Genomic DNA, 19,243 nt, shown 5'->3' with positions numbered 1-19,243 from the left:
ATTCAGAAATCTGATGGCAGAGGGGAAGAAGCTGTTCCTAAAATGGTGAGTATGTGTCTTCTGGCTCCTATACCTCCTCTCTGATAGTAGTAATAAGAAGAGAGCACATCCTGTGTATTTGAACACGGAGCTGGACTCAATAAACAACAGCCTGGCATAGGTGTTGCTGATGGCCAAGTGGTCCAAGGCCGAGTGGAGAGCTAGTGAGATTGCATCTGCTGTAAACCTATCATGTTGCTAGGCAAATTGCAGCGGATCCAGGTCCTTGCTTAGGCAGGAGTTAATTCAAACCATGACCCACCTCTCAAGCACTTCATCACAGTAGGAGTGGTGCAACTGAGTGATAGTCATTGAGGCAACTCATCCAGGTAGTTCTGATGGCCACACCAGAGGAGGGGTTCCTAACCATTTTTAATGCAATGGACCAATACCATTAAGCAAGGGATCAGTGAACCACAGGTTGGGATCCCACGCACAACAGCGCTTGAAAGGGTGCTGAGGCAATTGACCAGGCTGAAAAGTTTCAGTCATGAGGAGAAATTGGATAGGCTGGGCTTATTTTCCTCAGAATGGAGAAGGCACAGGGGTAACCTAATTGAGTTATACAGAGTCTATGAGCAGCACAGATAGGGAAGGTAGTAGGCATCTTTACCCCAGAGCAGAGGTGTGAACACTAGAGAAAGACAAGTATTTAGGAAGGAACCAAGAAAGGGATTTTTCCTCAATCCAGAGGGAGTTGGAATCTGGAATACACTGCCTGAAGGGACAGAGGAGGCCAGTAAAAATCTAGAGTTTAGACAAGCACTTAAATTGCCAAACATGGAAAGCAGTGGACAATCTGCAGGCAAACTGAATTGACAGAGATCATTACTCACTGGTCAGCACAGACATAATAGGTACAAGCTGGCCACTCCTCCATATACGATGCTCCTCCGTGGAGAAAGTTGAGAGCATCGGGTTTTTGGGAGCTCACATAATTTTAAGTGCACTCCAAGAAGCATCACCTCTTTGGTAAAAAAAAATACAGCAGCACTCCTACTTTCTAAGGAGATTGAGGCGAGTAAGGTTCCCCCCACCCCCAGTAAGAGAATTGCATAGCATCTGACCACAAGTCCTTACATGGGATTATGAGGACTGCTGGGAGGATTATCAGAGTCTCTCTTCCACTCATTAGAGATATTTATCAGGAGTGTTGCATACGCAGGGCCCTTAGCATTGTCAATAATCCCTCACCTATCCAACAATCTCTTTGACCCCCACTCCCCCCCACCTTCAGGCAGGAGGTACTGTAGTGTTAAAACAAGAACTGTTAGAATGGGAAACAACTTCTTCATCCAGCCTACTGAACTTCCTGTCACCACCAAGGTCTCACCACACATGAAGTGTAATACTGATTATTTTTTAAACTTGCATCATATATGCACCTTATTATTGTTAATTTATTTGTGGTAATATTACTTTGTATGTTACGTATGCGAGTTATATGTACTGTGTTATGCACCTTGGTCTGGAGAACCCCTCATCTTGTTTGGCAGTATTCATATGTACCATTGAATGACAATAAACTTGAAATTGAAATTGAAAAGATCTGTACCTGAGATGCATGACTTAACAATGATTGGCACACTTCCAATTCCAGGAGTTTGAGCTGAGGAACACTGGGTCATAATAAAGCCACCACAAGGATATATATAGAGAAACACCACATTTTACAGCCTTCTACTACTGCATACTGGAGGTGCAGGAATCCATGTAAAAAATTTCCTTGATTTATCAGTAATAAGCAAATACATCGTATACTTCAAATGACAAAATACGAATGCCATATTTTCAAAATTTATAAACGTATACTCCAGAAAACACAAAGTGACTTGCATAATTCCTTAACAATCAAAGCTATCAGTTATCAACACAGAACAGCAATTTAATTGCAATCATTCATATATAACTATAAGACAATGAAATTAAGAATTAGTGAAATTGCTCCTCAAAAGCTGAAATCAGGAATACCCATATAATGTTAGTTTACTTCCTTTGGTCCACCCCTTTGATGGATTTATTTACATCTGCACCACACTGCAACACTTGCAAGTGTGCCAAATATGACAAGGATATTCAATACACAGATCTATTATATATATGCTACCTATCAAATCATTCATGATGCCACCAGTTATTTTAAGATGCTGTATTGTATACATTAGACCAAGTACCGCATTTCCGCCCTCAACGATGCCCCTTATCAAAAGAGTAACAGCAGGACGAAATTGAGGATGATATAAAAATAATAAAAGGGAAAAGGGAGGGAGAGAAAAAATGTCAGCAATGGAGGAGAAAGACGTACACAGAGACATACAGGAAAAGTAACATGATCTGAATGAAGACACAGAACAACCAAAGAGAAGGCAAACAAGAAATAATGACAAACATCAATAAAGTCAGGAGGTGTTATGTGGCAGGCAGTTAGATGCCACAGAAATGTCGTGAAGACCAGAAAATTTCTTCCACTGTCCTCAAGTTATCCACTGACCTCCTTCCAGAAAAATAGTTGATCATGGGATTTTACTGATAATATGTTACCAATATCATTACAAAAATAATTCATATGCTGCACAATTCATCCTTCCTGTTGAAACTATTTTCTTGACATGCTGCATTAGGTGAAACCGTGCTGTACTTGCCACCGGAGGCTACCAACACGCAAGAGGAAAGCAAGAAAATAGAACTGAAAAAAATTCTCAGTCAAAGAACTAAAACAAATTTAAAAGTACATCTCTTTCAGGTAACTGCAAGCAAGAGCTTTGTCTATTTTTCCTTTTTCTTAATATTTATTAATTTTTTCATACTTTTAATTCATTTTGAATGTCCACATTTGCTGCAATGAATTGTCAAAAAGTCTTCAATGAATTTCTGGGTGGGACCTCAGGATCCAAAACCTGTGGCTTAGCTGCTACCTGCAGTGCGCTCAACTGAAGCTACCAGGACTTGAATCCCTTGTCTGTGAATGCCAACATGAGAAAAAGGTTGGCGATTAAGTGTTGAGGACGTCAGGCCCATTATATGCCAAGATGATCCTACACTACACTGAAGTTAACATTAAACCAAAAACCACCTTCATATTATCAAAGAAATGAAGTCAATAAATACAATCTAGAGCAGAAAGTGAGGATAGTAAAGTCTGTTGACCATCACAGAAATATATAATGTAATTGGTAGCTATTCAGCCCAGTGTTTCAGTGCTAGTCAAAGAAAAATTCTAGTGCACCTTAATTAGCATCGCAGAGTACTGCAGCACAATAAAATTTTGATCATTTTGATAAATAATAATCGCTTTAGTAAAATCAGTAAAGGGGAAAAACCTAGATGAGATGGCCTATTTCCTATGCCATATACAGGTTAAGTTTCTCTTATCCGAAATGCTTGGGGCCAGGAGTATTTCTTATTCCAGGTTTTTCCAGATTTTGGAATATAGAATGAGATAGCTTGGGATCACCATCGTTTCCGACTCTGAATTTACAACATGTGCTACCAGTGATCAGTCTTTGTCTTAAACTTTTTCAAAAATGATTACTGCCCATAAATGTAATGAATGAAAATAGAAACAGCACAGCAGCACTGGGAGAATACCTGAACCAGCTGTTGAACAACAGCAGGCGTTCACTCTCCACCTACAATTGAAATCAAGTTTAATTGTCATTCAACCATATACAAATACTTATGAATACCTCCAAACGAGACAGCATTACTCCCGGGTCAAAGTGCAAAACACAGAACCGACAGTCATACACAGCACAAAGCACACACAAGATAGCAAGCACAAATGGTCTCACAATCATGCAATAAAAGAATCCCAAAACGCGCGCCATCAAGACAGCCCACCTTGGTTGGGTACACCAACCTCGACACCCCTCCCAGCTGACACCATGGCTTGAGGTTCAGTCCTCACACATACAAAGCAACAAGCACATTCAGAACATCAATAAAATACAACAATATAGAATATATAAATGCATATGGTCCAGAAGCCCCAGCCCATTGAAATCATCAGTCGACCACAATAGCACTTGCAGCCTCGATGCTGTGCTACACCGCCCCCGGTGCAGCACACCAGTCTTAATGCCCCCCGGATGACACCACAGATGCCTTTTCTTAAACTTCTGCAACCAGTTTGCTGAATATTCATAATTACTTTCAATCTTCAGTTTGTCACAGTAGATCTTTGTCTGTTGCATGATCAACATACCGTTAAGTGGCATTATGTTCACTAATGCCGACAAATCCACTCTTTCAATATGGAATCAAGATCTTCATTTTTCCACTTTATGCAGTGTTTTTCTATTTTACATCAAGTTCTGTTGATGAGATATGCAAGGTCACTTCTCAGAACTGTCTGTGCTGCAGAGACCTGCACATCACCAGGAAACGAACCTTCTCGGCATCTTGTGGAATTTTCCATTTATGATGTCATGTCAGCACTCCAAAGAATTCTGGATTTCAGAGGTTTTCAATTTTCTGATGTGCGGTAGAAACTTTTAACAAAAAAAGGTGGCTGCTGAGACATCAGATACCTTTCTGTTTGTTTATGTAACTAGTGTTGCAAATGAAAAGAACCAGTGGATGAATATAAACACTGAGTGAGGAAAGGCACAATGCTTGTGAAGGAAAGATCCAAAAACACAAATGTGGGGTGAGGGGTTTGAATTCTCTTACTGTTAATAATTCTGTTGTAAAAGGTAATGAAATTGTATGCCAACTTTATCGGATTATGTTAATCACATTTTTGTTGAATCATTGCAAATTTCTCAAAGTCAATAGAATCACAAGTGGTTTATTATTTTAACCTGTGTCCTGTATTTTTTGTTTGTTTTATAAATGTTTTTCATCTCACTATAAAATAAAAGTTCAGTATTTTATTTGGCAGTGAAAATTAGGTATTGTGTTATTTGTAAATTGTAACATAATCATTTGTAATCATCCCTCACAAGTAATGTCATCTGATTGAATAAATCAAATGTGAAATACTAAATACATTCAGACCAGCTGGTAAGTCTTCACCTCAATACACAGCCTGTACTCAATATCTGTTTTCAGTATGGTTGACTACATATCAATTCATATTCATATCAATATATATCAATATTGTGCAGAGCTGCTTTGACAGCCTTATCAGATTCTCAGAAGAAGTAGAAAATGTAAAATATCTATAAAGAAATATAAAAATATTTCTTCTGGAGCAGGTATAGTCTGAGGCAAAACCTTTCAAGAATGCATCATCTATATCATCCAAAAACATTAAATTTCAGGTATGTGCTCACAACCATCAATCCTATTATTCTGAAGGTCTCTATTGTCGCAGTAATTTGTCATGGATAAACTGCTATTTACTCTAAGCCCAAGGAAGATCACATCATTAACATTGGGTCCTCATACCTCATCTTTCCCTGGCTACCCAAACACCATCTCCACTCACTGAAGTTGGTTTGCAAGTGCACAGGCTATCAAGAAGGCAAATGAAAAATGTTGGCCTTCATTGCTAGAGGAATTGAACTTAAGTGCAAATGCATAGGGGGCTCCCCAGGGATGCGTGCTCAGTCCACTGCTGTTCACTTTGCTGACCCACGACTGTGCTGCAACACACAGCTCGAGCCATATCATCAAGTTCGCCGATGACACAACCGTGGCGGGTCTCATCAGCAAGAACAATGAGTCAGCTTACAGAGAGGAGGTGCAGCGGCTAATGGGCTGGTGCAGAACCAGCAACCTGTCTCTGAACGTGAACAAAACAAAAGGGATGGTTGTTGACTTCAGGAGGGCACGGAGCAACTACTCCCCACTGAACATTGACGGCTCCTCGGTAGAGATCATAAAGAGCACCAAATTTTTTGGTGTTCACCTGGCGGAGAATCTCACCTGGTCCCTCAACACCAGCTCCATAGCAAAGAAAGCCCAGCAGCGTCTCTACTTTCTGCGAAGGCTGAGGAAAGTCCATCTCCCACCCCCCATCCTCATCACATTCTACAGGGGTTGTATTGAGAGCATCCTGAACAGCTGCATCACTACCTGGTTTGGAAATTGCACCATCTCGGATCGCAAGACCCTGCAGCGGATAGTGAGGTCAGCTGAGAAGATAATCGGGGTCTCTCTTCCCGCCATCACAGACATTTACACTACACACTGCATCCACAAAGGAAACAGCATTATGAAGGACCCCATGCATCCCTCATACAATCTCTCCTGCCTTCTGGGAAAAGGCTCCAAAGCATTCTGGCTCACACGACCAGACTATGTAACAGTTTCTTCCCCCAAGCTATCAGACTCCTCAATACCCAGAACCTGGACAGACACCTTGCCCTATTGTCCTGTTTATTATTTATGGTAATGTCTGCACTGTTGTTGTGCACTTTATGCAGTCCTGTGTAGGTCTGTAGACTAGTGTAGCTTTCTCTGTGCTGTTTTTTTTCTACGTAGTTCAGTCTAGTTTTTGTACTGTATCATGTAACACCATGGTCCTGAAAAATGTTGTCTCATTTTTACTGTGTACTGTACCAGAAGTTATGGTTGAAATGACAATAAAAGTGACTTGACTTGACTTGACATGACTTGGTGAGACCACACCTGGAGTACTCCATGCAGTTCTGGTCTCCTTACTTGAGGAAGGATATACTGAACTGGCTTTGGAGGCATTGCAGAGGGGGCTCACCAGGTTGATTTCAGAGATAAGGGGGTTAGACTATGAGGAGAAGTTGAGTTGCCTGGGACTGCACTTGCTGGAATTCAGAAGGATGAGAGTAGATCTTACAGAAACATACAATTATGAACGGGATAGATAAGACAGAGGCAGGAAAGTTTCCACTGTAGGTAAGACTAGAATTAGGTGACATAGCCTCAATATCTGGGGGAGTAAATTTAGAACAGAGATGAGGAGAAACTGCTTTTCCCAAATAGTCGTGAATCTGTGGAACTCTCTGCCCAATGAAGCAGTGGAGGTTACCTCAGTAAATATAGTTAAGTCTAGGTTGGATAGATTTTTGCATAGTAAGGGAATTAAGAGTTATGAGGAAAAGCAAATAGGTGGAGATGAGTCCATGGTCAGATCAGCCATTATCTTATTGAATGTTAGAATAGGTTTAATGGGCTAGATTGCCTATTCATATTCCTATTTCTTATGTTTTTATGAACACCATCTCAGATTAATCTGAACTGCTTCCAATCTTGAAATTTATACAAATACCTGTCCTAGTCCAGCAGCATCACAAATGCAGCATTCATCCACCTCATTAACATCACATCCCTTCACTGCACCTTTAACCTAAACAAAAGCTTGTTACAATCTTCAGTTGAACAATCCTTCACCTGACCAGCCCCTAGTTCAATCCTTAGTAAACTTACCTCATCTCTTTGTCTCAACAGATAATTCATTAAGAATTTCCCTACTGTGAATCTTGCTCACTCAGTCCACCTCATTCCCATTAAACCAATTGCTATCTACTTCTTTTCCCCCTCCAAGACCATAAATATAGTTTAAGGTGGTCTTTCTGGTGGAAAGAAGCAAGTGGGGAGGAGGGAAATATGTGCTTGGTGGTGGAATCCTGTTGGAGATGATGGAAGTTTTGGAGGTTGTTCAGAGATAGTGTCATGGCTGCAGAAAAGGTGGACGCCATGGAGAGATTGTCTATGGGGTCTCTGTGGGTGGAGGTTAGGAACAGGAAGGGGTCAATAACTTTACGGTGTTTTTTATAGGCCGCCCAATAATAACAGGGTTATCGAGGAGCAGATAGGGAAACAGATCCTGGAAAGGTGTAATAATAAGTTGTCATGATGGGAGATCTTAATTTCCCAAATATCAATTGGCATCTCCCTAGAGCAAGGAATTTAGATGGGGTGGAGTTTGTTAGATGTGTTCAGGAAAGTTTCTTGACACAATATGTAGATAAGCCTGCAAGAGGAGAGACTGTACTTGATTTGGTATTGGGAAATGAACCTGGTCGGGTGTCAGATCTCTTAGTGGGAGAGCATTTTGGAGATAGTGATCACAATTCTATCTCCTTTACAATAGCATTGGAGAGAGATAGGAACAGACAAGTTAGAAAAAAGTTTAATTGGAGTAAGGGGAATTATGAGGCTATCAGACTGGAAATTGGAGGTTTAAATTGGAAACAGATGTTCTCTGGAAAAGTATGGAAGAAATGTGGCAAATATTCAGGGGATATTTTTGTGTAGCATTCTGTACAGGTACGTTCCAATGAGACAGCGAATTTATGGTCGGGTACATGAACCGTAGTGCACAAAGTCTATAATAAATCTAGTCAAGAAGAAATGCTTACAAAAGGTTCAGAGAGCTAGGTAATGTTAGAGATCTAGAAGATTATAAGGCTACTAGGAAGGAGCTTAAGAAGGAAATTAGGAGAGCCACAAGGGGCCATGAGAAGGCCTTGGTGGGCAGGATTAAGGAAAACCCCAAGGCATTCTACAAGTATGTGAAGAGCAAGAGGATAAGACGTGAAAGAATAGGACCTATCAAGTGTGACAGTGGGAAAGTGTGTACAGAACCAGAGGAAATAGCAGAGGTACTTAATGAATTCTTTACTTCAGTATTCACTATGGAAAAGGATCTTAGTGATTGTAGTGATGACTTGCAGCAAATGAAAAGCTTAAGCTTCATATTAAGAAAGAGGATGTGCTGGAGCTTTTGGAAAGCATCAAGTTGGATAAGTCACCGGGACTGGATGTAATGTACCCCAGGCTACTGTGGGAGGCGAGGGAGGAGATTGCTGAGCCTCTGGCGATTATCGTTGCATCATCAATGGGGACGAGAGAGGTTCCAGAGGATTGGAGGGTTGCGGATGTTGTTCCTTTATTCAAGAAAGGGAGTAGAAATAGCCTAGGAAATTATAGACCAGTGAGTCTTACCTCAGTAGTTGGTAAGTTGATGGAGAAGATCCTGAGAGGCAGAATTTATGTACATTTGGAAAGGCATAATATGATTAGGAGTAGTCAGCATAGCTTTGTCAAGGGCAGGTCGTGCCTTACGAGCCTGATTCAATTTTTTGAGGATGTGACTAAACACATTGATGAAGTAAGAGCAGTAGGTGTAGTGTATATGGATTTCAGCAAGGCATTTGATAAGGTATCCCATGCAAGGCTTACTGAGAAAGTAAAGAGGCATGGGATCCAACGGGACATTGCTTTGTGGATCCAGAACTGGCTTGCCCACAGAAGGTAAAGAGTGGTTATAGATGGGTCATATTCTGCACGGAGGTCAGTCAACAGTGGAGTGCCTCAGGGATCTGTTCTGGGACCCTTACTCTTCATGATTTTTATAAATGACCTGGATGAGGAAGTGGAGGGATGGGTTTGTAAGTTTGCTGATGACTCAAAGGTTGGAGGTGTTGTGGATGGTGTGGAGGGCTGTCAGAGGTTACAGCGGGACATTGATAGGATGCAAAACTGGGCTGAGAAGTGGCTGATGGAGTTCAACCCAGATAAGTGTGAAGTGGTTCATTTTGGTGTGTGCTGCGTCTGCAAGTCTGAGTCGGACAGTGCCTTGGAAGTCCATAGCAGGGGTATTCCCTTCTGCCGCCGGCGTGGGATGGCGAGTCTGTCAGGACCCTGGGGACTTGTGGAAACTGTGTAGTGATTTCTTTTGAACTTACAGTCCTTTAACATCTTGGACTATTTTTACTGTGCCCATAGTCTGTTTTTTTTTTATCAATTATGCTATTGTTTGCACTGTTGTAACTATATGTTGTAATTATGTGGTTTTGTGCAGGTTTTGTAGCTTTAGTTTTTGGTCTTTTTTGTCTGGTGGATTTGGAGCTCTTTTCCGGGGAATGCGCTAAGATGGTAGCGCGATATTAATACACAGCAGCCTCTCTGGACTCTGGATTGGGGATTGCCAAACGTTATGTGGATTTTCTGGTGTAGACTGTTTTGTCATATGCTTTTGTGATACCATTCTGGGGGAACGTTGTCTCATTTTTTAACTGCATTGCATTTGTAGTTTCTAAATGGCAATAAACTGAATCTGAATCTGAAATATGATGGCAGAATATAGTATTAATGGTAAGACTCATGGCAGTGTGGAGGATCAGAGGGATCTTGGGGTACGAGTCTATAGGACACTCAAAGCAGCTGCACAGGTTGACTCTGTGGTTAAGAAGGCATACGGTCTATTGGCCTTCATCAATTGAATTGAATTGAATTGAATTTAAGAGCTGAGAGGTAATATACAGCTATATAGGACCCTGGTCAGACTCCATTTGGAGTACTGTGCTCAGTTTTGGTCACCTCACTACAGGAAGGATGTGAAAACCATAGAAAGGGTGCAGAGGAGATTTACAAGGATTTACAAGGATGTTGCCTGGATTGCGGAGCATGCCTTTTGAGAATAGGTTGAATGAATTCGACCTTTTCTCCTTGGAGTGAAGGGGGATGAGAAGTGACCTGATAGAGGTGTAGACGATGATGAGAGGCATTGATCATGTGATTAGTCAGAGGCTTTTTTCCCAGGGATGAAATGGTTGCCACAAGAGGTCACAGGTTTAAGGTGCTGGGAAGAAATTACAGAGAAGATATCAGGGATAAGTTTTTTTACTCAGAGAGTGATGAGTGCGTGGAATGGGCTGCCAGCAACAGTGGTGGAGGCCGATATGATGTCTTTTAAGAGGCTTTTAGATAGGTACATGGAGCTTAGTAAAATAGAGGGCTATAGGTAAGCCTAGTAATTTCTAAAGTAGGGACATGTTTGGCACAGCCTTGTGGGCCGAAGGGCCTGTATTGTGCTGTCGGTTTTCTATGTTTCTATGTAACTATGTGCTGGATGCAGAAGCTATTGGGTCGAGGACATGAGCAACCCTATCCCTGCTGTAGTAGCGAGAGGATGGGGTGAGGACAGATGTGTGTGAAATGGGAGAGATGCAGGTGAGGGCAGCATTGATAGTGGAGGAAGGGAAGCCACTTTCTTTGAGGAAGTCAGACATCTCAGTAGTTCTGGAATGAAAAGCCTCACCCTGAGAGCAGATGCAGTGGAGACAGGTGTGGCTGAGAGAAGGGTGGGAAAAGCTATAGTCCAGATAGCTGTGATAGTCAGTGGATTTATTAAAGATTATTACATATATCAGTAGATAGTCTGTCTCTAGAGATGAAGATGGAAGATTGAGAAAGGGATAATAATAAATCAATCCATTTCCACACTCTGCAACATTAAAGATGGAAAAAAAACATAGAAAACTGGAATTCCTAGTTGATGTTAATACAATCCCTTGAAAAAGTATTTAAACCCACAACTACTTTCACATTTTACTGTCTCATTTTCTAAATTTAAAATATATTGAAGTAGGACATTTTAGCCAAACTACAAAACATAGTGTATCATGTCGAATCAAAAGAAAACTCCCAACCTGTCACCAATTTACTAAAAATTAAAAAACAAAATTGAGAGGCTAAAGTATTCATCCCCTCTGTATGTACTATTCTAACTTTCCACAGATGCAATTACCTTACCCAACTCACCCAATTCATTGGATATTGGAAGATTGCCTGAATAAATACTCTTATCTCTGTATAGTCCAACAGTATGGCAGATTATTTTTTATATAGATTTTCAACAGACCAAACCAAATTGAAGACAAAAGAACATTCACGGAAAATCAGGGAATTGATAATAGAGAAGCAGAAATCAGGCGAAGGGTACAAGACTACCTCAAAGGTACTGAGCATACCTCAGAGCTCAGTGCAGTCCATCATGAAGACATGGTAAAAAATGAAACTGCTGCCAGACTGCCTAGGTAAGCTTAATTGCAGGAGAAAGATGGCACTTGTAAGAGAAACTACTGTGTTGCCAACAGTGACTTTGAATAAGCTGCAGAAGTTAGTGGCTACAACCGTTGATGAAGTTCACCCAAGTACTGAGCAAACAGGATGAATACTTCTGAACTGCAGACATATCTGTTTTTGAATTTTTAGTTCTTCATGCTTTACAATTTTCCCTGTTTTTTGGGCTTTACTGTGGAAAAAATGAGCACGTGATTTACAAATAAAAATTCTAAGTTAAATTAATCAAAATTCCTGGTTGTAATACTCACTTATGTGAACAAAAGTAACGCAATAGCCATCGCTCTACACACCATCTTAACACAACTGGAGAAGAAGGATGCTTATCTAAGAATGCTGTTTTTGGACTACAGTTCAGCATTCAACACCATAATTCCCTCCAGACTTGACAAGAAGCTCAGAGACCTCGGCCTTCACCCTGCCTTGTTCAGCTGGATCCTGGACTTCCTGTCAGATCCTGGCACCCTCACCTCTGCCCCTCAGGACTGTGTACTGAGCCCCCTCCTTTACTCTCTGTATACCCATGACTGTGTTGCCACACACAGCACCAATTTGCTAATTAAATTTACTGATGACACTACACTGATTGGCCTAATCTCAAGCCTACAGCGAGGAAGTCATCAACCTGACACAGTGGTGTCAAGAAAACAACCTCTCCCTCAATGTCGCAAAAACAAAGGAGCTGGTTGTGGACTGCAGAGGAATGGAGACGGGCTGACCCCTATTGACATGAGTGGACCTGGGGTTGAGAGGGTGAACAGCTTTAAGTTCCTCAGCATAAACATCACTGAGGAGCTCACGTGGTCTGTACATACCGGCTGTGTGGTGAAAAAGGCACAACAGTGCCGCTTTCACCTCAGACAATTGAAGTAGCTTGGGATGTGCACCCAGATTCTAAGAACTTTCGGTAGAAGCACAATTGAGAGCAACCTGACCAGCTGCATCACTGCCTGGTATGGGAACTGTACCTCCCTCAATCGCAGGACTCTGCCGAGAGTGGTGTGGATAGCCCAGCATGTCTGTAGATGTGAACTTCACATTATTCAGGACAATTACAAAGATAGGCGTGTAAAAAGGGCCTGAAGGATCATTGGGGACCTGAGTCACCCCAACCACAAACTGTTCCAGCTGCTACCATCCAGGAAATTGTACCGCAGCATAAAAAACAGGACCAACAGGCTCCAGGGCAGCTTCTTCCAGCAGGCCATCAGACTGATTAATTCATGCAGATGCAACTGTAGTTCTATGTTACATTGACTATCCTGTTGTACATAACGTTTATTATAAATTATCAAAATTGCACATTGCACATTTAGATGGACAGAAGAAGAAAGAAGTTTACTCCTCATGTATATGAGGGATGTAAGTAATAAAGTCAATTCAAAGGGTTGGGGGGTTCGAATACTTTAATAAGGCACTGTAAATGGTGATTTCAGTTTTCTCATTCATTGTCCACTATGGTTAAACTACATTTTTAAGAATTTATTTTCAGATCTAATATTTTGATATGTCTGCTACTCCTCATTACGACAACATTGATAAATACAGGCCAGTATATTATCTATATCCTGTCTCTATTTTTTTCTACCCTCAGGAAATAAAAATAAACCTCAGCATCAGCACACCACCTCGTTCACATCAAGCTCTTCTCAGTGTTCAAAACTGTGCCTTTTCTCAGGATCTACTGTTACTGCAGAAAATTAGAGATACATTTACTGATCTTTTAGTTACTCATTTTACAAGACTTCAAGATATTTTGTAGTTTAAACAGAAGTCATCTCTCATGCTAGGACCAACAGTGTGCATGGACCAGCTTTGTAACTATACCAACGTGATAACGTGCTCATTACAGCACAGAAACTACACTGGGTCAGCCTGCTGAACTTGAATTTTGTCAATACTCGTGTACTTAAGCCAAAAAGGTTTATAAGTTCTGGTGTTCAATGTTTAGTCATATTTCCACCAGATAATTGTCAGCTTCATTTTCAAAGCTGTGGCAATTCCTTTAAAAAGGAACAAAAATCTTGACAATGCTACTACTAAATAAACAAGTTTCATTGGCATCCTGAGCGATTCCTAGTGCTTTGCAGGATACTAATAACAAAGTATTTGACCAGTGGAAATTACGGGGATCTTTCATACTAATTTCAACCACTTTGCATTTGCAGAATCTTTTGATCATTGCAAGAAAACCAGGAAATATTTCTCACATTACAAACTGCAGAAGAATCACAGCTTGCTGAAGATATCAAACAATATTACAGGGTTTGGCTTACGAGGAAAGATTGCACACACTAGGTTTGTGTTTCCCAGGATTTATAAGAGTATGATTAGTTAAAACATGAGATTGAGGGGTCTTGAATAGCTGGATGTGAAGGAGATGACTCCTCTTATGGGAGAATCTAGAACTGGAGATCACTGTTTAAAAATCAACTCTGACTTTTTGCATGGCAAAGTAAGATCAAAGGGCCAAGTATTCCTGTTCCTCATTCATAATCAGATATAAACATTGATACAATTTTTAAACAGAGGTGTATTTCAAACAGTGATATACACCATTAACTGTGCTTTCATACTTACGAGTTTAGAAGCTACAACTGTCACCAAATTGTAATTTCAGATACCATAAGCAGCCCGATGTCATCAACACCAAAATAACTCCTTCATAATTATGGCATAATTATACATCCTGAGCTATACAACAGAAACTGTCATTCTAAAATAATCTTCCATAATTGATTTATAATGAAAGTACCATCCTAATAATTTAAAAAGATAATTCTCAAACATAGATGTGTATAGTACACTTTACTCTGAAAAGAACCTCCTGATGCAATTCAAACCCTCCAGTCTAAATAAAAAGTAACACACACCTTTTTTTCCATTTAAATGCTGCAATTTATAGCAAAATTAATTAAATCCAAATTGAAGCACCACTGATCTGAAATATCTGATAATTTGGGAATTTTTGGATTTGGACCACTATTTAAAGAGCACAGGCTAGCAAGAGAATTGCTAATACAGAAAATCTCTATCTTTCAAAACAGTGCAAACTCTGAGCAGGTATTTCATCAGTTACCACAGAATATATTTACTCAATTTTGAGTTTCATTTTTTATGGTTTAAAAAGTTTTTTTTTGAAGAAATCACCTACAAATAGTTTTATTTCTTTCTACGAACAAGGCATTTTGGAACAAGTGACACAAACATAGATAAATAATTCAAAACACACATTTGTGTAAAAAATAAACCTTCCTCAACAATACATTTTGATAAACATTCCAGTCCACAAATAAATGTTACAAATTTGCAAGGCTTACCTGATATGATTATCACAAAATTTAGTTATCTGAGGTAGGTTAATGTTAATAACTCTTGCTGCTTGATCCAACTCTGTATTTGCAGTGCTAGACATCTCATCATCAGCTTTCTGGTAGTCCAAAGATGAACAGCCTGGTGTTCAAACAAAAAAAGAACCTGCTCAGTAACTTGAAGTGAGCAGAGTGTTTTTCACTGATACTACATGATAAAAGTTTGATAAAAGATCAGGGCTGTACTTGCAGTAAATTAAGCTGCTGAGAGCACCACAATGCTCAGTGCACAATGACTGACAGGCATGTATTGTTCATTGCTTCTGGACACCCACACATAGCTATCAGCAGTCTTTCAGGTTTACTAAATAAATAACCTTCACAGCAACAAAATGACTATTAGTACAGAGGGAATTATTTTTTTAGACCAATGAGAAGACGCGGACATGCTTTGATGGAAGGGCAAGCTGCTCCGGTGAATTGCCAATATCCCTGACAGATAAATGACTGCAATGTAAGCGCACGTCTGACCAAGTACTTTTCCATTCAACCAGTGTTATAAATTATGCAAGCTGATAAGGGATACTTAAGTGGACACTAATGTAATATTAAGGATTTCCCTTTCCGATATGCTGGGATCCACAAATCTTTGTTGCAGTATATGCAATAAGCCCATTTGTCAATGTATTAGCAAGTTATGGATTAGTTTCGTTATTCATTTTTACTAAGTCTGACAATGTGACGGATCTGCACTTTCAACTGTAAACACTTCAATATATCTCAGTAGTCAAGCTTTGTCATTGCAATTCTATTCAAAACGTTGCCCAAGTATTGCTTCAAGCAAAACTGCTTTTCAAAAAGAAAATGGTAAAATTGTCATTGAGACTACTACCCTATATCAATTCCTAGCATCAAGATTCAGCTCAGCTGAGAGTGGGGAAATCTGAAGAGAGTCAACACAGGTAATTGCTCCATTACTTTATGTGAAGTGAGCATAGCTGAAACTCAGTAACAGTTTGAATTCTCTTGATTAGAGATGCTGCATGGTATTCAAGTGGAAAAAATGTTTAGGTTGTGCATCCTGCAGTTTCGGAAAGGTAGTGAGGGAAATTGCAGGGGGCTGACAATTAGCAGGATGTGTTGATTCTCCATTACTTAGAGAAGCAAAGAGTCATAGATCTTGACGATACTATGTTAAATGCTGCAACAAGTCGCCTGGATGGGAGGAAGAAAGTTTATTGAAGAAATATATTAATGGAAGTTTCATCCACTTCTACCCACAGTATTTAAGCCAGGAGGTGTAATTAGGAGAGACACAAAGTCTAATATTGCTGATATCTCAAGCATTTGATCAAACTGATCTAAGCAAAATCTGATTAGACCACATCTTTGGGGCGAGGTAAATTAAAAGCTTTAACACTAACAGATAAATAGGTTTCTGCTATTATTATGAGATGCAGCACGAGGAGTATTCATTTTTTATATAATTCTCTATAACTGCTGAATATTGTTTTATGTTGCACGTTGCACACAGCAAACTCCTGATACATGTAAATGTATATGGTGAATGAAGTTGATCCTTTGTTACAGCTTGACACAGATAAACAGGTGAGCATGCGAGGCGGGTTCCAGACACAGTGGTATATAGAATGTCCAATCTCTGTCACATTGGATGTGAAATAACATTTTTTCAAGTTAATTCAAGTCTGAATGTAACAGAAACTGCATCAGTGGAGAGTGCCTGTTGAATCTTAATAAACTTAAGAATATGCATGTAATGCCAAAACAGAAAATATCTTCGCATTTTCAGAGTTTTACTAAGGTATCCAAATCATATGCATATACAAGTTTCTGACAAAAAGTGCATTTACTTATCTGAAGCAGAAAGATTTACTGCTACAGCAGTTTTTATTTTGACTCAAACTACACATACGTTCTGAAATAATATAACATATTACACATGCCCATCAAAATTTCCTAAACAATGGCCAGACAGTTTATGCCCCTTGAGTTTCTAAGATACAATCAGGATCTGAGTCCCATAGGTCTGCGTTAAACATATTCATACGTGCTTTGTATATTGTAACCACAGTTTCAATTCACGTGGCACACTGCTTCATGTTTTCACAATACACTGATACCTCACTGCGCTATCAGACTGTCAGGAAGTAATAGCTCTACTACCTCTACCTCTCAGTGCTGCTGTAACAAGAATCTGGAAGTCAGTGTGAAGCCCAATTTGCTGTACTTTGCTGTAACTGGAACCTGAGGGCAAGGAACCTAGTGTGAGTGTCTAATGCCTTGCTGTTCCTGCAGTAATAAATTGTCCGAAAGCACAGTGTGGAGAGAGTACTTGGGAGAACTGATACTAGGCAGGCTATGCTGAGTGAGATGTAGGGCTGAGGATGGTACCCTAACCTAAACGACATGAGGAAGAATAAGAGAGACCATAGATTGTTGGAATCTAGAAGAAAAGCAAAATGCTGGAAGAATGGAGTGAGTCAGACAACATAAATAGAAGCAAAAAACGTGGAGGATGATATTTCAGATCAAGACCCTGCATTAGTGAGGACACTGCTAGAACTCTGCAGCAGCTTTTCACGTGTTGACCGATGACCTAGATGGTAGTTTCTTTCATCGCCCCCCTATTGAACATGATGGAAGCTCCTCTCTCCTGCTCAGCCAAAAGATTTCTCCAAGGTAATGAATTCAATGGCCAGTAAACTGTTGCGAAGCTTTGCTAAGGCATTCATTCCAACATTTATGTTATTTTTATCATGAAATAAAATTATCAAATCTTGGCAACAGGTCCCTTTCCTCCTAGATTCCATAGACTAATTCCCCAAGTTATACAATTTCAATTGAAGATTTTTTTCAGGACATTCCCTACATAACTCGACTGAAAACCACAAGTGGAGGAGAAAAGGAAACTAAGCCATGTATTGTCAACTATTTTTCTTTAGATATGTCTCAGATAGAAAGTGATGATTACTGAAGTCTGTGCATTACAAAGGAGAGGATTGAAGGTGGGTTAATTTAAAGGGGAAAAGAAACTAGAGCAATCTTACAAACAACAATAGTTACATTCAATAAACATGAACCAGAAGGAACTTCTAGATAGGCTGATCCCTTCCTACTTTTTTTTTCTAACCAAGTCTATATAATAATATGCAGAGCTACAGCCAGAACTTAAAATTCTGTATTTTTCTCTTAAATGATATTAGCACCACTAATCTGAACATGATTGTGCTGTAGTTGATTTCATGCATCAGGAATCTGATATTGGAACTACAGAAAAATGTGCCAACTATAATCCTAATTGAATACTTTCCCTCTTAAGCAGTCCACATGGTTGTTGATGACAAGCTTCCATTCCAATCTGAAGCCAACAGAGCTGTGCAAATTCTGTCTTGTGGGACAGGAGCAGCTCTGTGGGTGAGTAGGTAATTTGGGAGTTGATGTGTCCCTTCTGCGATCTTCCTTGGGCCCTCTGTGCTCTCAATGAATAAACTCAAGGTTCCTAATTCTATTCCTAATCCTTCTCCTCTTCATTGCCGAGTCTTGTATCAGGTACTCTCAATGTCAATGCAGATGTTAGTATGTAAATTACACTTTCAAGACATCCTTTAATCTTTTGTAATTTGATAGCAGTCAGCAAGGCACCATCAAACCACGCTACCAACAGCAACATCCTGTTAATTCTTCACAAACTTCTTTTACTACTTTCAAATACGATTCTTCTACTAAGCTGCGTGTGATTGGAACCTGTGGTTTACATTTCGATGGCATGGGATTGAGAGATCGGGTACTTTGCTTTCTCCTAAGGAGTTCAGTGAGGTTTGGTGAAATCTGGAAGCCAGGAGATGGGGCTCATGATTGATTCCAATGCTTCTTTCTAACTGAGGCATCAAGGGCACGAGGCCATGATCGACTCCATTGCTTCTCTCCGAATGAGGTGTCGAGCAAGGTTGAAATTGACAAGGATCAGAGCAAAGGATAGATGGGTGTTGGTACCATTCGCCTGCGTTTAAGCAATCTGCTTCTCCCTCTCTCTAACTTTTAGGCAGCAGCCAATCAGCAGTCAGAGGAATGAGAAGCCG

The 19,243-nt window shown here is 40.1% G+C and overlaps 1 protein-coding gene across 1 annotated transcript in view; it reads right to left on the bottom strand.

The window, feature by feature from the left end:
- Positions 1 to 19,243, bottom strand: part of atp8a2 (ATPase phospholipid transporting 8A2) — a 419,615-nt gene that overhangs the window by 326,974 nt on the left and 73,398 nt on the right. The window contains exon 2 of the mRNA XM_059964171.1: positions 15,153 to 15,285. Coding sequence (XP_059820154.1) covers positions 15,153 to 15,285 — 133 coding nt within the window. The remainder of the gene's footprint in view (positions 1 to 15,152; positions 15,286 to 19,243) is intronic.

This window comes from Hypanus sabinus, chromosome 3 (assembly GCF_030144855.1).
Source record: "Hypanus sabinus isolate sHypSab1 chromosome 3, sHypSab1.hap1, whole genome shotgun sequence".
Taxonomy (NCBI): Eukaryota; Metazoa; Chordata; class Chondrichthyes; order Myliobatiformes; family Dasyatidae; genus Hypanus; species Hypanus sabinus.
This window is presented reverse-complemented; position numbering and strand designations above follow the sequence as displayed.